The sequence below is a fragment of the Octopus sinensis genome, linkage group LG3 (assembly GCF_006345805.1).
Source record: "Octopus sinensis linkage group LG3, ASM634580v1, whole genome shotgun sequence".
NCBI lineage: Eukaryota > Metazoa > Mollusca > Cephalopoda > Octopoda > Octopodidae > Octopus > Octopus sinensis.
Window position 1 is genome coordinate 49,785,615 of NC_042999.1, and position 22,708 is coordinate 49,808,322.

Sequence of the window (22,708 nt, forward strand, 5' to 3'; positions counted from 1 at the left end):
ATATACCGTTTGATATCATTTTCTCACATCTTATTACTACTTTATTAACTATAATTTTAATTCTTGCCAACCATATACAAAGGCAATCATTTCTCACAATGATTTAAGATGAAGATTAGTTCAGTATGCAACAAATCTTAGATTTGGTAATGACTTCTTAATATCTGCAAGGATCATGTGACACTGAATTGATTTCATATGAATGGCATATTTTTATAACAGATTTTATAATCAGAATAGAGGTATTTCATTTCATTTCATTTGATTCTATTCTCTGAAATATTTATATTAGATGCACAGTGGTTATAAAATTTATGAAACTCTGTTCTGTCAAGCCAGCATCAATTAATGGTGTAATAATTTACAAAGCTAAACCCTGAAATGCTTTATGACAAACTGCTTTGCTATGATTTCAAAGAAGATTTATTATCAACAGAAATAAATTAGAAAATTAAATTAAAATAGAGGCAGCAAGAGCAGGCGTGGATGCGTGGTTTAAGTTCACCTTACAAACATGTAGTTTCAGGTTCAAACTCACTACATAGTAGTTTGGGTAAGTCGCTTCCACTACAGGCCCAGGCCAAATAATGAAACCTGAATAAATTTGATAGCTGGAAATTGTAGGAAACTCATCATATATCATCATCATCATCATCATTAATGTTCACTTTTTCATTCTTACATGGGTCAGAGGATACTTGTTGGGGCTAATTTTTTAATGTTTTTATAGGCGTAGGAGTGGATGTGTGGTAAGTAGCTTGCTTACAAACCACATGGTTCCAAGTTCAGTCCCATTGCATGGCACCTTGGGCAAGTGTCTTCTACTATAGCCTTGAGCCAACCAAAGCCTTGTGAATGGATTTGGTGGATGGAAACTGAAAGAAGCCCATCGTATATATGTGTATGTATGTGTTTGTGTGTCTGTGTTTGTCCCCCTAACATTGCTTAAAAACTGATGCTGGTGTGTTTATGTCCCTGTAACTTAGTGGTCTGGCAAAGAGACCGATAGAATAAGTACTAGGCTTACAAAGAATAAGTCCTGGGATTGATTTGCTCGACTAAAGGCAGTGCTCCAGCATGGCCGCAGTCAAATGACTGAAACAAGTAAAAAGAATAAAAAAGAGATGCCTTTTCTGTTACCAGCCCTCTCCTGTTTCAAAGCAAGGTCGTACTTTTTGAAGGCCAGACATGTTTTCATAGAAGACTGGAAACAGCGTAAGTCACTTATTTGGTGGGGACGTTTGTTTAGAACTATATGTTGTCAAGACAAGGTGATACAAACACATATACACATATATAATGGGTTTCTTTTTTTCCTTTAGTTTTTGTCTCTGAACTCCACTCCTGAGGCTTTGGCCCACCAAAGTCTATAGTAATAAGTACTTGTCCCTGGTACTATCCAGTAGGACTGAACCTGAAAACCAGAAGATGGGAAATGAATTTCTTGACCTTACAGCAATGCCTGCATCTGTGTGTGTGTGCGCAAATAAGTGTGTCTATGTATTCCACACACTCGCCACTTGAACAATGCAGTACTAATATTGGCATTCCTTATTAACATTATGTCTAAACAAATTGTGCTCTCAAAAACCTGAGGACTGTAACAATTCCTTGTTTGAAATCCAGGTAAGGAATGGAAACAGGAAGAGCATCCAGCTGTAAAATGCTGCCTCACATAACTCTCCATCCAAACTCATATCAGCATGGGGAATTGGACTTCAAACTAATAAAAGTTAGAATGAAAAAAACTCCAGTAGTTAAAAATAATGAATGATCTGACAATTGTTCTTCTATGTGGTAGCCTGACATGCAAGAAATAGCAGCCAAATTTCCCTCAAAGCCGATAACGAGGGGGCAGCCATAATAATATACTATATTTGTTCTCCATGTTGGTTTCCCTGGTAGCAAACTCTTTTTATAATACTATATTTGTTCCACGTCCTCGCATTGTTGTGTTTTTTTGTGCTTTCTTATTTGGATTAACCATAATAATATATATATATATATGTGTGTATGTATGCATATTATATACATAAATAAATAAATATATATACTGGTATGTGTGTGTATATATGTATATGTCTGTATATATATATAAATATATATATATATACACACACCATAATTTTATAAGAAAGAGTATGAAGAATTTCATAGCCATATGGGGAAAGAAAATTTCAAAGCATTCTTTCCTAGTTTGCAGAATAATTCAAATTGATATTTTGTTCTCTGCAATATTTTAAGAGTTGACAATATCTGTAACTCTCTCTTGGGAATTCAATTTTATTTTATGATTTGAAGCTTCAAAACAATTCCTGACAAGAGTGGATACAAGAAAAGATGCAATCAGTATGTGTCAGGAAGGAATGCCAAACAATATTTTACCAAAAGTCATTAACTTAAGTAAATATTTCACACTTATGTGTCAGGAAGATAGAGATTATATCAAGAGCAAAGATGTGGGCAGATATGCTTTCAGTTACAATGAAATATATATATATATATATATATATATTATATATATATATATCAATGGAATTTGTATCTTTGTGGTTCCAGTACCGGTGGCACACAAGAAAACCATCCGATCGTGGCCGTTCGCCAGCCACATCTGGCACCTGTGTCGGTGGCACATAAAGACACCATCCGAAGACCCGGCGACGTAGACAGTCCACCTGTGCATACCTTCCTTCTTGTGACACTTGTGAAGACCTGTTGAGGCAAGTGAAAATCAAATCAAATCAAAACAAATCAAAATAGATGAGCATAAATGGAATTTGTATCTTTGTGGTACCAGTGCCGGTGGCACACAAGAAAATCATCCGAACGTGGCCGTAGCCAGTACCGCATAGACTGGCCTCCGTGCTTTGGGGACGTAACAAACACCATCCGATCGTGGCCGTCCGCCAGCCTCATCTGGCACCTGTGTCGGTGGCAACATAAAAACACCATCCGAGCGTGGCCGTCTGCCAGCCTCGTCTGGCACCTGCCAGCCTCATCTGGCACCTGTGTCGGTGGCACATAAACAACCATCCGAGCGTGGCCGTCTGCCAGCCTCGTCTGGCACCTGTGTCGGTGGCACATAAAAACACCATCCGAGCGTGGCCGTCTGCCAGCCTCGTCTGGCACCTGTGTCGGTGGCACATAAAAAACCATCCGAGCGTGGCCGTTCGCCAGCCTCGTCTGGCACCTGTGTCGGTGGCACATAAATCACCCACTACACTCTCGGAGTGGTTGGCGTTAGGAAGGGCATCCAGCTGTAGAAACACTGCCAGATCTGACTGGCCTGGTGCAGCCTTCGGGCTCCCCAGACCCCAGTTGAACCGTCCAACCCATGCTAGCATGGAAAGCGGACGCTAAATGATGATGATGATGATATATATATATATATATATATAGAGAGAGAGAGAGAGAGAGAGAAGTGTCCCTTTGGGAGGCTGTTGAAATAGAAATATGCATAAGATAAAAAGAGTTTGCTACCAGGGAAACCAACATAGAGGATAAAGTAATTTCGAAAACAGATTAGTAGAAATGAAATGACTTTAATAACTATACATGCGTAGGAGTGGCTGTGTCTAAGTAGCTTGTTTATGAACCACATGGTTCCGGGTTCAGCCCCACTGCATGGAAACTTGGGCGAGTGTCTTCTACTATAGCCTCGGGCCGAACAAAATCTTGTGAGTGAATTTGGTAGACGGAAACTGAAAGAAGCCCATAATATATATATATCTCTCTATATATAAACGGCAGTTTGTCTGTGTGTGTTTCTGTGTGTCTGTTAGGTTGTACCCTCACCCTGACCACGGCTTTCAACCGATTCTGATAAAACTTGACACACACATAGCCCAATGTCATAATTCAAAACTAACGCAGCGAAAATTTTGAAAAGTTCCCCCCAGTTCTGAAAAAAATCGATAAATTCGACATGAGGTCAACAATCAGAAACACAAACCACAGACTGTCTAGATGACGCAACTCGACCTTTTTAACTAAAAAATTTTACCATCATTTGTTTTCCATTTTTTGGTTATAACTCTCTAAAAATGCTTTATAGTTATTTCCCTTACAAACCCGAGCAACGCCGGGCGATACTGCTAGTGTATATATATATGTGTGTGTTTGTGTGTCTGTGTTTGTCCTCCTCAACATCGCTTGACAACCAATGCTGGTCTGTTTACGTCCATGTAACTTAGCGGTTCGGCAAAAGAGACCGATAGAATAAGTACTAGGCTTACAAAGAAAAAGTCCTGGAGTTGATTTTCTTGACTTAGAGCAGTGCTCCAGCATGGCCACAGTCAATTGACTGAAACAAGTAAAAGAGTATATGCATGTGATTTTAAGCAAGTATATTCTGGTGCACTACCAGAATTCTGATATCCTTGGTTCCAAAGTCTAAACAGATTATTTTGCCAAACCATTGATGATCACATGATAATTTATTAACATCCTTCTAACTTGTTAATTATACACAAATTATTGATTATATCACAGAGCTTACATATCAAACCATCATGGTCCCTTCTTTTTCAATAGTTCTAATTTATGTTGGATCAATGTGGATTGACATTTCCATTTAACACAACCATTAATGCTCACAGTTCTCTAAATAATAGTAACCATAGCTGAGGGTAAGTTTAATAAGCAGAGGATCTCTCAAATTTAAGTATTAGCATTAACATGTGCTGTGTAAAAAGTGCATCTAAACACATAGTGTACACAATACCACTTGTGAACAGGTGGCTACAAGAATTTCAAATTCTCCCTCATTATTTATCCACATTAAATGAGGTGTTAGACCTTCAGTTGCCAGAAAAAAAGTGGTATACCTGTATGATGCCCCCATTCATTACCCAAAGTGCAATGCGTGGGACAGCAAACCCAAAACCTGTTTGTGAAGCAAATTTCATACAACCACGTCTGTGCCTTTGTTTATTAAAGGAGTTATGTCCCACTAATTATCCAAAACCACAGTGTGAAATATGCTTAATTCATGAATGAAACACTTTCTGTTAATACATGCACAGTTATCTATAATAATAATAAACACAAAATTCTCTTTGTTTGTCTGGGACCCACATATCTCAGTTTACATTTGGTCTACTGGATTGATTTGTTTGATCAAACTCTTCACAGTGGTGCCCCAGCATTGTCACAATCCAATGACTGAAGCAAGTGAAACATAAATAGATAGATAACAGAGTTTATTTGACAGGGAGGTTGATGTTTTTGAGAAAAATTCAATCAGCAGATAGTTTTTATTTACACTAGCAGTATTGCCTGGCGTTGCTCAGGTTTGTTTCAACCCTTTAGAATTGGAATTTTTGAAAAGTAAAACTTTTGCATTATGTAGCTTGTTATTCTCTTTAAGCGAACATTTTCCTGGGTGAAATACACCGAAAAATGGCGACACAGCAGTCAAAAAATTGTAAAAAATAAGAATTTTCATAGAAAAAAAAGCACTTTTTTGATGTAAATAATTTTTGGTGTTAACATGGTCCGATTTGAATTTTATCTTCTATGGAAGGAAGAGCAAGCTTTCTTCTATCATACTCTCAATTTTGGCCAACTTGTGCCACAGGGTCTCGGAGGAGATAGTGTTAGTTGAAGGCTGCCAAACCTGCGACACACAGACAACTTCAGCTTTATCTATAATAGAGATTATCAATTCACTTTAAGTTAGGGAAGAGATAGAGAGAGCGAGGAAGGATTTGTCTATGACCCACAGTTATTCTCTTCCCATTATCTATGTCAATCTATGATGCAACATGTAAGTGAAGATGAAGCAAAGCAGTGACATAGAACAAGTAGAGTGAATTAGATGTGCAACATGAAGTGAAGCAACAGGATATTGAAATCTTTAAGTATTTATGAAAAATGTAACTGCTTAGAGTGTGTATGTAATACAAATGAATGATGCTTGCTGGTAAAAAGTGAGACATAATAGATATTAACGAGCATATAAGTCGAAATTAAGTAATTATATTTTATAGAATGTAAAATCAGAAATTACAGAGGAAAATAGAATTTACAGATGTGGTGATGTAGAAATAAATGCCTGAAAAATATGTCAATTCATTGTGCAAAATAGAATGTAAGTTGAAAAACCGATAAGACAGAGGATTTTATATTTATAATCTATATATATATATATATATATATATATATATATATATGCGCATTCCCATCTCTTTCTGTCTCTCTCTCCAAACATGACATGCACACAATTGCACACATCCCTACAACAAAATATGTACACGCTTTTACAAAAAGAAAATACAGAGGGATTAATATGTATATACATAAACATACTTATATATAAGCATATATATAAGCACATATATATATATATATATATTATATTATAAACCTTCTCTTGAAATGTATAAATTTATAGACATGTACATGTGTGGTTGCATTTGAATCAATTTTCTAATGATTTGCAATTTTGTTCATGCTTGCATGGATTAAATGAGAATGGATGCAAATAGGCAGAAATAAAAGAGAGATCCAACAGCCATTTCTGTTCTATTCTGGAATGGATTGTATAGAATTTCAGTATGGAATTATATCATATTTATCAATACTGCATTCTAATTTCTGACATCCATACTTTTCCCATGCCATGAGCGTTTTACTACCAGCTGATGTCAACTATTTACATTACATTCTATGAGTTTGTCTCACTTCTTCCATGCTAAGATTATCTTCCATTATCAGCTAATATCAACCATCCATGTTATATTCCAAGATCTGACTCACCCATAGCTTCCCATACCATGATAACCTTCCACTGTTAGTTGGAGTCAACCAGTCATGCTATATTCTTATATCAGTGCAACCACCATATTTTGCATGTACTAACTAGCAGTGCAAGCTCAGTTAAGTAGTCAGAAATCCACATGGTTTCAGCTTCAGCCCTTCTGTGTGGAATCCTGGGCAAGTGTCTTCTGCTATAGCTCCAAGCCAACCAAAGTGTTCTGTGAGTGATTTAGTAGATGGAAACCGTAAGAACTGTATGGCGGCGAGCTGGCAGAAACGTTAGCATGCCAGGCAAAATGCTTAGCGGTATTTCGTCTGTCTTTACATTCTGAGTTCAAATTCCGCTGAGGTCAACTTTGCCTTTCATCCATTTGGGGTCGATAAATTAAGTACCAGTGATGCGCTGGGGTCAATATAATCGGCTTAATCCATTTGTCTGTTCTTGTTTGTCCCCTCTATGTGTAGCCCCTTCTGGGCAGTAAAGAAATAAGGAAACTGTAAGAAGTCCATTGTGTGTATGTGTGTGTCTGTCTGTGTGGGTATGTGTGTGTAGGCTGACTGCATCAAGAAGTAAGAGGCACCAAGGATCGCTTAGGGTGAGCAAACCCATTGTAATTATTTTGATGGGTAAATCTAGGATCATGAATATTTTAGGAATTTAAATTAAAAACAATTACAAAGAATATGGAGACTGGTACGTCTTCATTTTTTTCTTTTAATTTTAACAGTTATAGGCACAGGAGTAGCTGTGTGATAAGTAGCTTGCTTACCAACCACATGGTTCTGGGTTCAGTCCAACTGTGTGGCATCTTGGGCAAGTGTCTTCTACTATAGCCTCGGGCCAACCAAAGCCTTGTGAATGGATTTGGTAGGCAGAAACTGAAAGAATCCTGTTGCATATATGTATATATATATATATGTGTGTGTGTGTGTATATGTTGTGTATCTGTTTGTCCCCTCAACATTACTTGACAACCGATGCTGGTGTGTTTATGTCTCCGTAACTTAGCAGTTCGGCATAAGAGACCAATAGAATAAGTACTAGGCTTACAAAGAATAAATTCTGGGGTCGATTTGATTCGACTAAAGGCGGTGCTCCAGCATGGCCGCAGTCAAATGACTGAAACGAGTGAAAAAGGGTTAATTGTACTGATTAACTGGCCAAAACGACCAACGTGTTTCTGCTGCACAGAGAACGTGCAGTTGCATATGCAACCTGCAATATTCTATGATGCTCCTTTATTCAGGTTCTTTCCACAAGTATTAAATATGTCTTCGTGTATGTGCTATGGTCTCCTTGTCTTAACATTATGTAGTAGTTGTAAATGGGTGCCACCATTGTGCAAGCAGTGTCATTTGTTTCCAATCTTCTGTGAAACATCATCATCATCATCGTTTAACGTCCATTTTCCATGCTAGCATAGGTTGGACTGTTTGACCAGAGTCTGGGAAGCCAGGAGGCTGCACCAGGCTCCAGTCTGACCTGGCAGTGTTTCTACAGCTAGATGCCTTTCCTAATGCCAACCACTCCGTGAGTGTAGTGGGTGCTTTATACATGCCACCAGCACAGGGATCAGAGGAGGCTGGCAACAGCCATGATCGGTTGGTGCTTTTTACGTGCCACCAGCACAGAAGCCAGTCAAGGCAGCGCTGGCATTGGCCAAGTTCAGATGGTGCTTTTTATGTGCCAACAGCACGGGTATCACAACTACAATTTCCATTTGATTTTCATTTTGATGTTGATGTACATGACTCAATAGGTCTCCTCAAGCACAGCAGGTTGCCCTACGATCCAAGGTACTTTTGAATGGGCTGGGCCTGATTATGTGATACTATTGTAGGACACAGCTATGAACTTACTTTATTTGTCAGGTTTTCGCAGTCACAGCATATCTCCAGAGGTCTCGGTCTTTCCTCATTGCCTCTATGAGGCCCAATGTTCAAAGGTCATGCTTGACCACCTCATCCCATGTCTTCCTGGGTCCAGTTATGAGGAAATACCTTACTTGGAAACAAATGAGGTTTGGCAACAGGAAAGGCATCCAGCCTTGAAAATTCCATCTCAACTAATGAGGAAAATGTAGACATTAGTAAAGCAATGGTGATGGTAACAAATGAGTGAAGCATCAAACTGGTAGAGTTGTTAGAATTGGGCCACACATTGTTCTGACTCATTGAATGCAAAGTTCAAATCTCACTAAAATCAACTTTACCATTCATCCTGTTAGTGCTGATAAAAGAGCACCAATTCAAGGCAGTGAATGGGGAAAAACTGTTTGGCTAACTGAGATGCCCTGCAGTATCTGTTCTAGTGCTTTGTGTTTTAATTGACACTGGTGTCAAACTATATCAGCTCAAGTTGGGGAATTTTTCCAAGGATTAACATCAATGGCATACAAAAAAAAAAAAAAGACTTACATGCACAGGTAACGGCTAATCTTTCTCAAAAAGTATCTTGCTCTGCACTGCAAATACATGTGCAACTGTAGAATCAACATTCACCAAGAATGACAAAGATCTGGTTACTTTATCAGCTCAATTACAGTCCACCTTTTTGTGTAATTTACTGTAACACATCTAGCATGTCATTTAACTCATCCTTTTTTCATATTTAGCATCTACATCTTACAACCATTTAGTATCACAGGAGGAGACTTTTATTGCTATTTAGCCTCAGATCATTCCTGATTGAATAGATCAATGATCAAACGCATTTATTTCAGACATGACCATCTCACTTTACAATTTTTTATTGTACATCTAGGACTTATATAATTCTTATCAAAAAATTATATAATTTCAATATATAACTCCATTTTTCAAAAAAAAAAAAAATACAACTGCAGGTGTTATTTGAAGAAAATTTGCCATTATTTCTAGCAGGTTGTGTGACACCTTCTCATTGCTACCAACATAAATAAATAAATCTATGGACTTTACTAATTTTTGCAATTTAAGTTCCTTATTTATTGCAGTGACCCTAGTACACCTCTAACATAGCAATCCATTGTTGGCACTGTATATGTAGTATTGAGTATGTACTAACACCTTTGCTATACATTTAATTGTGCTACTTCTTTCATAGCACTGGACTTTTAAGTTTTCTGCTATTACAACTTTTGACTTTATCGTGTTGGCTTTCGTGCTTTTTTGATTGCCTCGTGATTGACCTTTAGACCTTTGATTATGACCTTTAGGTTTTTGTCTGTCTTACTTTTTTATATCTTTTTTTTTACATCTTTTACTTGTTTCAGTCATTTAGCTGCTGCCATGCTGGAGCACCGTCTTTAGTCGAGTAAATTGACCCCAGGACTTATTCTTTGTAAGCCTCGTACTTATTCTATCGGTCTCTTTTGTCGAACTGCTAAGTTACAGGGATGCAAACACACCAGCATCGGTTGTCAAGTGATGTTGGGGGGTCAGACACAGACATACAAACACACACATATATATATATATATACATATATACGACGGGCGTCTTTCAGTTTCCGTCTACCAAATCCATTCACAAGGCTTTGGTCGGCCCAAAGCTATAGTAGAAGACATTTGCCCAAGGTGCCATGCAGTGGGACTGAACCCAGAACCATGTGATTGGTAAGCAAGCTACTTACCACACAGCCACTCCTGCACATATACCGTTTATAATATTTGAATATTTACCATCTCCATATTACAGAACATTAAGAAACATATTAAATAAAATAAAAATGAAATAAAATTAATGTTTTACCCCATGAAAAAAACTGCAAGAACTACTCACCAGTAGTTCTTTAAAATCTCTTGCACTATCAGAAACCCTTCAGTATCATCAGCCGGTATCTCAAAGTTGTATGCATTTTACCCCTTAACCTGTATGCTTCAAATGAGTAGTCCAGTGAGGACTGTAAAAGGGTCTACCTACAGTCTCCAGTCAACTATAGCCACCTTGGGCTGTTTTGATGAAATATGCTTGTCTTTTATTTTGTCTACTTGTCCCTTTTATTTTGCCTACTTGTCCCTTTTATTGCGCTTCTTTCAAGCTTATCTTTTATTTACTACACTTTTCTCCACCATGCAGCTAATTACTAAGCAGTGGCCCTCTACCAACCACAGAGCAGGTCAGTGGCTGGTAGCATGTCGTCTTTAACGAACATCCAGAGGCCCTACATGTTACAGCATTCTATATCCTCTTTTCTGTGTAAATTATTCTCAAATAGCACCAAGTGAAAGTTAAATCTTACAAAAGAATATTCCAACCTTCTCAGACTCTCTTGTTTCTACACATAATCTTTTTTCCTTCTTTCAAATTTTTTAAGCTGAATCTATTAATTTTCAGCCCATAGAGATGTGGTGCTTTCAATCACTCTCTTTCCTATTCAGGACAAAACTAATCTGATTTCAGTGCTCACTTGAGTGGTGAATTACCAATGTGCAGGATAAGTATTTTTCTTTGTAAGTGATATTGCAAGGGATTTGTTAATTTGCATTACACAATCCCAGAATCCTCTCTCTCTCTCTCTTCAATTCCTGCATTGTGATCATAGCCCCTTTGCAAACAAGCCAACCCATCATGACATTTCCTAATTTGGTTATTTCAGTACCTTGGGTCCTTTTAGAAGAGTTCACTCTGTTGCAGGCATTCAGGACAAGTCTCCAGTTTGAAGGATACCTAAAAAGTCTCATTTTGAGGATGCATAACAAGCTTTAGAGGCCCTGTAAAGGGTCATGAACATTGCTTGAACACTGTTTGCTCTCCTAACTAAAAGATAAAATAAAAACCTGTCCACTGCTATGATCATTATGCAGAGAAACCTGTTTAATTTGCTAAACAAGCAAGCTGTTCTTTTTTAATTCTCATCAAAAATTTATATAAATTTTGCAAGAAATGCTTTTAAAATTGCTCATAAAAATTTGAACAGTTTATGAAGCAAAAATTGGCAATAAGTAGTTTTTTATAGGTTTCCTTGCAAAGTGTATATAAACTTTTAATGTTATAAATGATATTAAAGAGAATGTAACTAACTGACTGGTAGCATTATTGTAATGCATTTAGATACTTGCCATAGAACAGCAGTTTGATTCATATCTAAGCATCAAAGTTTTCCTTTATTTTTGTGTGTTTACATACAGTCTCTTCATAAAATATGCTATCTGAAGTAAAAACAAAAAAAATCTATAATGTGAAGTTTATACAGGAATTTACTGAAAGCTTTATGTTAGTATTGTCCAAGGATTAAATTTAGTGAATTGATAGAAATTCATAGTTTAAAAATCTTTTATAAGGTATAGGTATAATGATATAATGATGAGATAGCAAGCAGAATATATTTGTAGCTAAATGAGAATTTGTTACCTGAAGTCTACAGACAATCTGTTGTAGTTGCATAAATAATTTCTCTTTTTGTGAGGCACCCAAATATTGTTATTAGTCAATAAATATTATAAAGACTCAACAAATAATCACACAGAAGAATGTGATATGGTACAGTAATTAGAAAGTACTAAGTAACAAGTACCTTTGTTGTATGGTTGATGTGTGTGAGCACATGGTTGTGTACTTAAGTTTACTTTGCAACCGTATGATTTCAGGTTCAGTCCCACAGTGCAGCACCCAAGACATCATCTTCTACAACTTTGGGCCAACTAATGTCTCGTGAGTGAGTTTGATAGATTAAAACTATACAAAATTTATTGCTTATATGTAATGTAATGTAATGTAATGTATGTATGTATGTATGTATGTATGTATGGATGGATGGATGGATGATGGATGGATGGATGGATGGATGGATGCATGCATGCATGCATGCATGAAATACAAAATACAAAATGGGACAAGAACGCAAAACATCCAAATAGACGATACAAAAAACACGGATGGGTCATTCGAAGCCTTTAATCTTCAGTCGAGAACTGGATCATCCTTGCAATTTCGGCTGTATACATGCATGTGCAATAGTGAATGTGGAAGGGGGCAGTCTTTTTTTTTTTTGAGTATGTTTACAAGCTGTTATTAGCAAGAAAATCTCTGAGCTCTGGTCAATGTTTAACATTTTGTTGTCAATAAATCCTTCTGTTGCCCAGCTTTCAAAAAACAAATAGAATGGAAACTTCTTTACTAAAAAAAAAACAGGTAAGGGTTAGTGACAGAAAGTGTGTCCAGCTGTAAAACAATGCGTCAATAATATTTGCTTAATTCATGCAAATATGGAAAGACGGACATAAAAATGAATGGATGAACAAATGAATGTTTATATTTATATAAAATGAAAAACTGCTTCTTCAAATAACCATGAAAGAGTGTAAATATGTCTTGTAATAATTTGCATGCATGTGCGTTAGTATGCCAGAATTGTTCTTTTATTCAAATTCAATACGATAATTAATTTCACTTCAAAGTGAATGGAATGAAAAATACAAAAAAAAAAAACAAAAATGAAAGAGAAGGAAACATAAAGTGTATAATAAAGGGTGATAATTGAAAATAATGAATAGCAAAAAAGAAACTTGATTCTTACGGAATATAAATGACTGTGGTTTTGGGCCTTGCTGACTGCTCAGTGATGTGTCCCAACTGTCAGAATCACTATCTTTATGGTTATCATGTCGTGACTGGGCAATAATTATAGAGTCTCTCACAGATAGCAATGGTTTCTTTTCGCTTTCTCCTCCTCCTCCGCCTCCTCCACCACCTCCTCCTCCCCCAGACCCAGTGCTATCAGTATCTGATAAAGCACATTCTTCATCCTCTTCGGTACCTTTCGCTGACTTCTCATTGCTGCGTTTACTTTTCACAACTTGTAAAACCTCATCTTCGCTGGCATGGGGCAAGACCGTGCTAGTTCCCAATTTACGCTGTCTTAAACGTCTTGCATGGCTGCTTAGCGGGCTTGGGACATATCGCCTGAACAACTGGTGCTCTGAGCCCACAGGTGAAGTAGACATCTGGTGCGTATGATTTTCAACTGATAACATATCCGTTGACATCTCTAAGCTGTGGTCATCAGATGCAGAAAGTAACTTGCTATAGACAAAGTCATTTGAAGTGAATGAATCATTCAGGTCCTCCTCTTCATCATCTTCAGTATTATCTTGCTTCTTTTCAGAACTAATAGTGTCATCACTAACATCCTTTTGCATATCTGATAGCATGTCATCTGACACCTCGGTTTTTCCATTACACTTATTTGCAAAAGTGTTTGATGCAGATAAATCAGTGCAATGCAACGAACCCTCAATGTCTGAAAAATAAACAAAAGAAAAAAAAACAAGAAATGTAATTTTGAAAGTTCCATTAATTTATGCAAAAAAGATGCAAAATTTACAGATTAATATTCAATTATTGGAAAAGATTGATGAGCCTTAAATTCATATCTGTTCACTAATATCCAACAAGTGTTTTAATAATTAATTGAACATAGTCATTCACCAATTTTCTGATTCATTATTTTTAATTTTTCTATAACTGCATATGGCAATGTTTCTAGATAGTTAGATTGTAAAAAATTCTCTACTTGAACAAAATACAAGCAACAACTCTAAAATTAATTCCGCAATTTGAATATTAATATTTATCAAATAGTGCTATAACTAATTCAAAATAAAGTCACACTTTATTTCAATATAGCAGAAAACAGAGAAATTAGAGTGAAAAGAAGAGTATATCTTATAACAAGAAAACAAGGTTGAAAGAAAGATATTAAAAGACCTATGATGGTTGGAGAGGTTGTCCTATTGAAATAGAACTAAATAAGTTTTATATTTCCTGCTTAGAGATCTTTATACTTGTATCATTCATTGAACTGTGGTCAGACTGGGGCACCACCTTTACAACAAAACCTGCATCAACACTGGTGCCAAACTGTATCAGCACATATCAGCTGCCTTTCTCTTGGATAAACCTCAATGCCATGAAGCTGGAAGACTTGCATGTATAGGAAACTGCCAGTCCCCAAAACGATCTTGCTCAGACCTGTCCATATATATATATAGCTCTATGGTAAATTTTTAGCTGACAGTGGCCCTCTAAACATATATTATACTAATGAATTGTATTCATGTTATTTTCATTGTGAAATAACGAAATAATTATTGCAATTATTAAGGTGTTTGGCTGTATGGAAATCAAGTTGGTGCGTGGTAGAATCAGTAGGGCTATGGAGATGATGCTTTGCCGTATTTTAGTTACATTCTTTTATTTTCCGCAGTCAAGTTTACTTTCTATCCTTTTAGGTTTGATATGGTCAAGTATTTACATCAATTGAATCAACTTTACCCCCATCCCCAAATTTCTGTTTTTGCACCATGGTACGTTATTAATTCAATCCTAAAAGAATAAAAGCAAAATTGATCTAGGAGGGATTATTTGAACTCAGAACACAAAGCGCTGGAATATTTTGCAGTAATTGTTCTGGCTCTTTGCATTTTCAATTTCAATGCCACTATCATCATCATCATCATTATGGCTGTGAATTAACAGAATCATTAGAGTATTAAATGAAATGTCTTGCAGTATTTGTTATGGTTCATGTTCTGTGTTCAAATCCTGCCAAAGTCAGCTTTGACTTTCATCCTCTTAGATCCACTAAAATGTTGTCAACTACTGGAATCAATATAATCAACCAAATTCCTTCTCTCAAACTTGTTGGCCTTGTGCCTAAATGAGAGACCACTATTATTATTATTGTTGCTGTTGTTGTCAAGAACCAAATGCTGATGTAAAGAGAAAATTGGTATATTATCATTATTATTATCATTATTATTGAGTGAGAGAGCAGTGCATGTCATCAAAGTGACACTGGGGTAAAATATACAAAGCACAGTATACCCATCATGACTACCCGTCTGATAAGGGTACTCTAGGTACATGCATCACAACTGTATGTGCGCGACATAGTGATCTCATATCAAGATAAACAGCACATGACCTTGCAGGTGGGGCCCAGTTTGAATTTTATTCTGGTTGAATAACCCATCCCACTCAAAAGGTCCCTGAATAAGGGTTGTTTAAGGATGTTGAATGAAACACCCATGTTTCCTGAGGTGAATTATCCAAACCTCAAAGATTTCCTTTCAGCACATGGCTATGATGCTCCCCCACTACTTCTGCTCATGAACAGAGATGCACATGTCATCAGCCACCAAGGGACATGCTTAAATGGTTAAGGTCAAACAACTGACAAAAAAATCTGTGGTATTGAATATTTGCTGTAGCCCATCTTTTATACTAAGACAAAACAATGTACATGATAACACTTCCAATCAGTCAAGATCAGAAGCCACGAGAACCATTATTATTATTATTATTATTGTAATGAATTATTCTGAACTAAATGTTGATAGGATAAGAGAAGACTTGTAGATATGAAACAACAAAAATTGTTAAGAGGCATAATTATAACAAAGCGTGATAGGGTAAATGCAAAAATATTGCCAAAAGACATATAGTGATGAGAATTTTGATAAGACTGCTAGACAACAAAGGAAAATTCAAATAATGAAGGGAGATAAGTTTAAATTAATCACAAAATATTATGTAAGAGAAAATTCAAACAGCAAGCCTGGAGTAAAATTTTAATTAAATTCTATAATCCAGAAGGATTTTCATTTAGTATAAAATGAAACAGAAAAAAAAAGAGACCTAAGAACTAAGGTTTTTGTTTTCTAGAAATTCAATATGTTCTAATATTTTCTCATCATTTGTTCATTATAGGTTTAGAAAACACTGTTTATTTTTCTAGTTTTTAAGAAAATTCATTCAAAGAAAATAGAGCAAGAAAACATTTGAGATTTGCTTTTCATATTTGAGGATATCCATTACGAGTAAATTATTCTGTTAGCAGATGAACATCTATTTATTATATTTATGTAGAAGCTTGTTTCCCAACCACATAGTTTTAGGTTCAATGTGCTAAATGCTATTTTGGGCATTTATCTTTTATAGTTCCTGACCAAAAAATACCCTGTGAATGAATGGATTAGGTACATGATAACTATGGGGATGCCTGTCATATATATATATAACGGGAAGCTTTATGAAAATAAACAAAAGACGAAGGCAGGTGGAGTACAAACAAACAATTGTATTAGTATGGCGCTCAGGAATATAAATAAAACAAGTCTTTTACGTTTCGAGCCTACGCTCTTCAACAGAAAGATACACAGAACAGAAACAAGGAGAGAAAAAAAATGCGTGCAGAAGCTAGCGATTCAACATGGCAATTCTGATATATATGTATATATATATATACTCTCTTTTACTTGTTTCAGTCATTTGACTGTGGCCATGCTGGAACACTGCCTTTAGTCAAGGAAATCAACCCCAGGACTTATTCTTTGTAAGCCTGGTACTTATTCTATCACTCTCTTTTTGCCGACCCGCAAAGTTATGGGGACGTAAACACACCAGCATCGGTTGTCAAGTGATGTTGGTGGGGACAAACACAGACACACACACATACACACACCACACACACACACATATATATATATATATATATATAATATATATATATATATATATATATACATAAACATATATACGATGGGCTTCTGTTAGTTTCCGTCAACCAAATCCACTCACAAGGATTTGGTCAGCCCAAGGCTATAGTAGAAGACACTTGCCCAAGGTGCCACGCAGTGAGACTGAACCTGGAACCATGTGGTTGGTAAGCAAGCTACTTAGCACACAGCCGTCATTGAATATGCAAGTCAAAGTGGAAACTGAAGTCTGTTTAGTGTGAATGGAATATTTACATCACTTGGGCTAAGTTTAATTCTGAGAATTAGAACTGCACAACTTCTGTTGGAGCCTGTTGCCTCTACCCAATGTTCATGAAGTCTTTGCACTTTCATGCAAGTTCCGTTACATAATCCTCGACTGATTGAAAGATTTCTTAGCAGCATTACAATAGCTCCTACTTTTAAGTTGGGTTGATGAGGCATACCGAATGGAGTGAGTGAGTTTACGAATTCAAATGGATAGTCCTGAACCTCCTCTTCTTTATTGTAGGACGCTGAATCTGTGCTTAAGTGCATTTTAAGTGCCCGTGGTATAATATTAAGAACATTTTCGTTTATTGCAAGACAGTCAGAATTTTTAAGAGATAAAATTACTCATTTTCCCATTTCTTTTGGCGTGCAGTTGTTGAAAATTTCTTAGTACAAATTGAAATTCAAAAGAACGAAATAATAAATGGATTTATGAATCAAAGTTTGGTAACTGCATTTATTTCTACCACACGACACTTATTATTGCAAACATGTTTCATCTAACCTAAACTATACACACACACAAATACATTCATATATATATATATGTCTCAAGTTGTAGCTGTAATTCAAAGGGGCCAGTCTTGTCATATTGTGTGTGAGGCTGAATCTCCCAGAAAACTATATTAATGTTATGTATGTCTGCGGAGTACTCAGCCATTTGTGAGTTAATTTTATCCTCGTGTGGTAATGAAAAGTGAAACTGACAGCCGATATTTGCTGTGTCAATGTATCTATGAACTTTCCTTTGGATTTATGTATCTGCTGTCTCTCTCACTTTCTCTCTTCCTGTATGTCCCTCTTCTCTGCCAATTTTGATTTAACAATGTGTATATGTATCTATGTACCTATTTCTCTTGCGATGTGATAAACATTTAAAAACACAAAATGAACGCTGTCACCACTCGCTGTCTCTTTCTCTCTCTCTCTCTCTCTCTCTCTCTCTCTCTCCCTCCCTCTCTCACCTTCTCTCTTTCTCTCTTTTTCTCTCTCTCTCTCTTTCTCTCTTACTTCCTCTCTGTCCTCTTCTCTCTAGCTTTGCCACTTCTTTCAAGTAAGTGTGACACACACAACAGGTACATACAAAAACAAAAAGTTAGCATATTAATATTACTGATCCTGCTGTAGGATTTTTTATTTGATATGAAAGTTATCATATTCCACAACACTAAAGCAACTATACTATCTACTAAATTAAAATATTCAATTCTGCATGAAATATATGTGTAAATATATTAATTACCAGTCACATTTCAATACTGAATTGTTGACATGAAAAAAAAAATCATTAAACTAGTACTGAATGAACAATTTAAATTGCTAAATGATAAATTTCTATATCAATAATTGAATATTAAAAACCATATTTCCAAAATCACTGTCAATTAAAAACCCAACACACAAAAAGCAAACGACCCAATCTTAAAAGTACATTTCAACTTTGTGTTAATTGCCAAAATAATTTCATTAAGTATCATAATTTGGGCTGAAACCAAACTTGAACCATTGTGAAAAATTGAAAAATAAATGTTAACTTATCGAAGTGGTGAATATTTCAAGCTATTAAATGTAAATGTTTGAAATTTGATAGTCTAAATATAAATAAATGGCTGAGTATTCCACAGGCACAAGCATTCTTAATGTAATTCTTGGGTGAACTCAGTATGGCAGTGTGATAAGGCTGTACCTTTTGAATCATAAGTAAAATTTCTGGGTTTCCACATAGGTTCTGTCAGTGAAATTTCACTCATTAGGCTTGGGTTGACCAAAGGCCATACTGGAAGATACATGGCCAAGGTGCTACATACTGGAATTGAACTCTGGATCTTGTGCTTGCGAAGTAAACTTCTTAACCATTTGGTCATACAGTGTCTACTAGTTAAAACTAGAACAGCTTAATATGGTAACCCATCTGAAAAGCTGAATATATAAAGGAGTTGGTGACTGAAATGTCCTGAGTTGCTGTACGTTGGTGTCATCACGGGAACATGACTGAGTAGCTCTGTGGTCAGAGGTTAACATGGCTGAGTAGCTCTGTGGTCAAACTGCACCAAAATCAACTAATCAAGAAGCCTGTAGCGTAGCTCAGTGATATCTTCACTGTTTGAGAGATATATTAGAAATGATGTCGTCTTTGATAGCAACCATCTTTCGGCTGCTTAAGCTCAGTTGTGTCCGCTACTGTGATTGGTTGATTTTTGGTGCAGTTTGTCTCTTGTTTTATTTCACACCAATATGTAAACCTACCAATCGCAGCCTTCTGATAAGGTCCTGTGACACAGTCTTCTAGGTTCTCTTCTGGAGCCCACTAATCTCTTTAAAAGCTACTCAAGATAAACCATTACTCATCTTTGGTTCTAGTCCTTCTCAGAACTAACCTCTGACCACAGAGCTACTCAGCCATGTTCCCGCGACGACACCAACATACAGCAACTCAGGACATTTCAGTCACCAACTCCTTCACATATGGTCGTCTCTACAAGCCCACCTGTGCAGAATGTGGTAGCTAATTGAAGCAACTAGATATGAAGTTTGCTGGAATATGATAGCACACTTAAGTAAGTGAATGTAGTAGTCCAACTTTAACAATAATTTGCAGGAGAAAAAACATATATTTGCTCATAGGCTTGTTAACATTACAATCAATCATTGTTCATGATTCACACCCATACATAACACACTTCATACACACACCTCATATAATAATGTCTCCCTTTCTCCAGAGATACTCGTTTCTTACAGATGTATTAGTTTTTTTGAAACTTCTTCCACTCCTTATTTTTATATAGAAATCATACTCTCATTAGATCCACATTTATCATAAAATATTTTGTCTAGTAACAGAATGTATCCATTACTTCCAGTGAGCCGTATGAATAGTCTGTAGTATTGAATTCATGGCTGTTTGTGCTGTTATCTTATCCAATATAACTGGTTCTCCTAATGCCATTGATTTTTTTTCATTCTCTTCTTTAAACATAATGTTATTCCAGAAATGGCTAAAAACAACAACTGAAAATAAACGCACATACACACGCACATTTGTTGAAACGTCTTCCAGACATTTGGCTATAAAATTGTGCAAAGTAATGGTTATCAAGATAAGACTCCATTTGGTTGTGAATACAGTTGTGTTGTCAGAGACAAAGCAAAGTGGGAAAAGTGAAGAGAGACTTGGGAATTTATCTAGACCTATCATCAAATTCTCAGTGCTTTCTTGGAGCCAATGGACTGTTATTACCCACATGAAACCAGAGGTTGTAACAAGAACTGGTCTTTCTACCTATGAAAAATATTATCGGATGATTACATGCTATAATACTATAATATAACGGAAAGTATGTTCTCAGTGTCAAAACTAAAGGCAGGAGATAGCTAAAATTGTTAGAGCACTGGATACCATGCCATGTAATATTCAGCTATGGTCTTTTATATTCTGGGTTCAGTCCCAATCAAATATTTACCTTAACTCAACAAAGACCGCATTCTAATGGCTGGCCAGTTTCCTCATCAGGATCAGAGGATATTGCTTCCCAACCACATAGTTCCGGGTTCAGTCCTACTGCATGGCACCTTGGGCAAGTGTTTTCTACTATAGCCTCGGGCCAACCAAAGCCTTGTGAGTGGATTTGGTAGATGGAAACTGAAAGAATCCCATCGTGTATATGTGTGTGTGTGTGTGTGTGTATGCTTGTCCCACCAACATTGCTTGACAACCGATGCTGGTGTGTTTATGTCCCCGTAACTTAGCAGTTCAGCCTAAGAGACCGATAGAATAAGTACTAGGCTTATAAAGATTAAGTCCTGGGGTTGATTTGCTTGACTAAAAGAGGTGCTCCGGCATGGCTGCAGTCAAATGACTGAAACAAATAAAAGAATATATATATATAAGATCTCTGTAACAGAATACACTAAAGTATTCCCTTGATGATCCATTGCTGCTGGGCATCCAAATGCTCTTGGAACATACAATGCTGAGTTCTAAATAACTGCAATGTTTTAATGTACATCTCTATATCTATAAACAGCAAAATGTCTGTGTATCTGTGTGTCCTTTATACAAATTCAGTTTTTCGTGTAAAAGGCTCGCATTTTCTATGGGCTTTTAAAACTGTCTGAGGGTGGTCGGGAAGAACTTTTCATTTCCCCAGTCACCCCAGAAAGCCATTTAAAAATCGATAACTTATACCCATAAGTTATTTTGCAGCCAAATTCAAGTTTTTCACTTTCTTCTGCCTCCTTTTTTGTCCGACCAATGGCATGTGCACAGTCCTGCAGTGATTATACTGTTCCAGGTGTAAAAACCGAAGTCCAATGAATATTAATTACTCACATAAAAAGCTCCAACTAGTTCATAAACAACAAAACTGGACCGGGCTGAAATGTGATAAGAAACTTAGCTCTTGATTTAGTGAGAAATTTTTAATGCGACCCGGTAGCAAACAACAAGCACTAGCACTAGACCCAGCATTGCTGGGTCATAGTGCTAGTTGGAACTAAATATTTATACAGGTTTTTATTTAAATTTTCCACTGTGTGTGTGTGCATGTGTGTTTGTATGTCCATGTGCCTTGATATCATGTGATGGTTGTAAATGAACCTCATCATACATGTTATTTTATTTGTTTCCAATCTTCTATGGGAAAAAGGCTGGGCATAAGAAATGTTGGTTTTTAATTTTGGCACAAGGCCAGCAATTTCAGGGGAGGAAGTAAGTCAATTACATCAATTCCCATTACTCAGCTCCTACTTATTTTATCAACCCCAAAAGGATGGAACAAATGTCAACCTCAGCAGAATTTGGACTCAGAATGTAAAAACAGGGGAAATGCTGCTAAGCATTTTGCCCAGTGTGCTAACAATTCTGTCGGCTTGCCACCTTGGGCATAAGAAATATTGCCTTGCTTAGAAATAGATGAAGGTCGGCAACAGGAAAATAGAAAATCTTCCCCCAGCAAATTCTGTCTGACCCATGCAAGCATGGAAAAGAGGACATTAAATGATGATGTCAGAAACGGATATTAGTATTATTATTATTATTATTATCTGAATGCAGTTTGACAACTTGGGTTTCATCAGAGCCCTAAGTAACTGCCAACAACATTTCTTGGAGTGCTGTATAATATCAAAATGTTTTACTACTATATTGAAATGTTTTACTACTATATTGAAATGTTTTACAACCGACATGAATTATT

General features: G+C 36.4%; 1 protein-coding gene across 3 annotated transcripts in view; it reads right to left on the reverse strand.

Annotated features, from left to right (window-relative positions):
• Positions 1–22,708, reverse strand: part of LOC115209653 — a 909,254-nt gene that overhangs the window by 50,262 nt on the left and 836,284 nt on the right. For all 3 annotated transcript variants that reach the window (XM_036500965.1, XM_029778119.2, XM_029778118.2), the window contains exon 17: positions 13,259–13,981. In XM_036500965.1, coding sequence (XP_036356858.1) covers positions 13,259–13,981 — 723 coding nt within the window. The remainder of the gene's footprint in view (positions 1–13,258; positions 13,982–22,708) is intronic.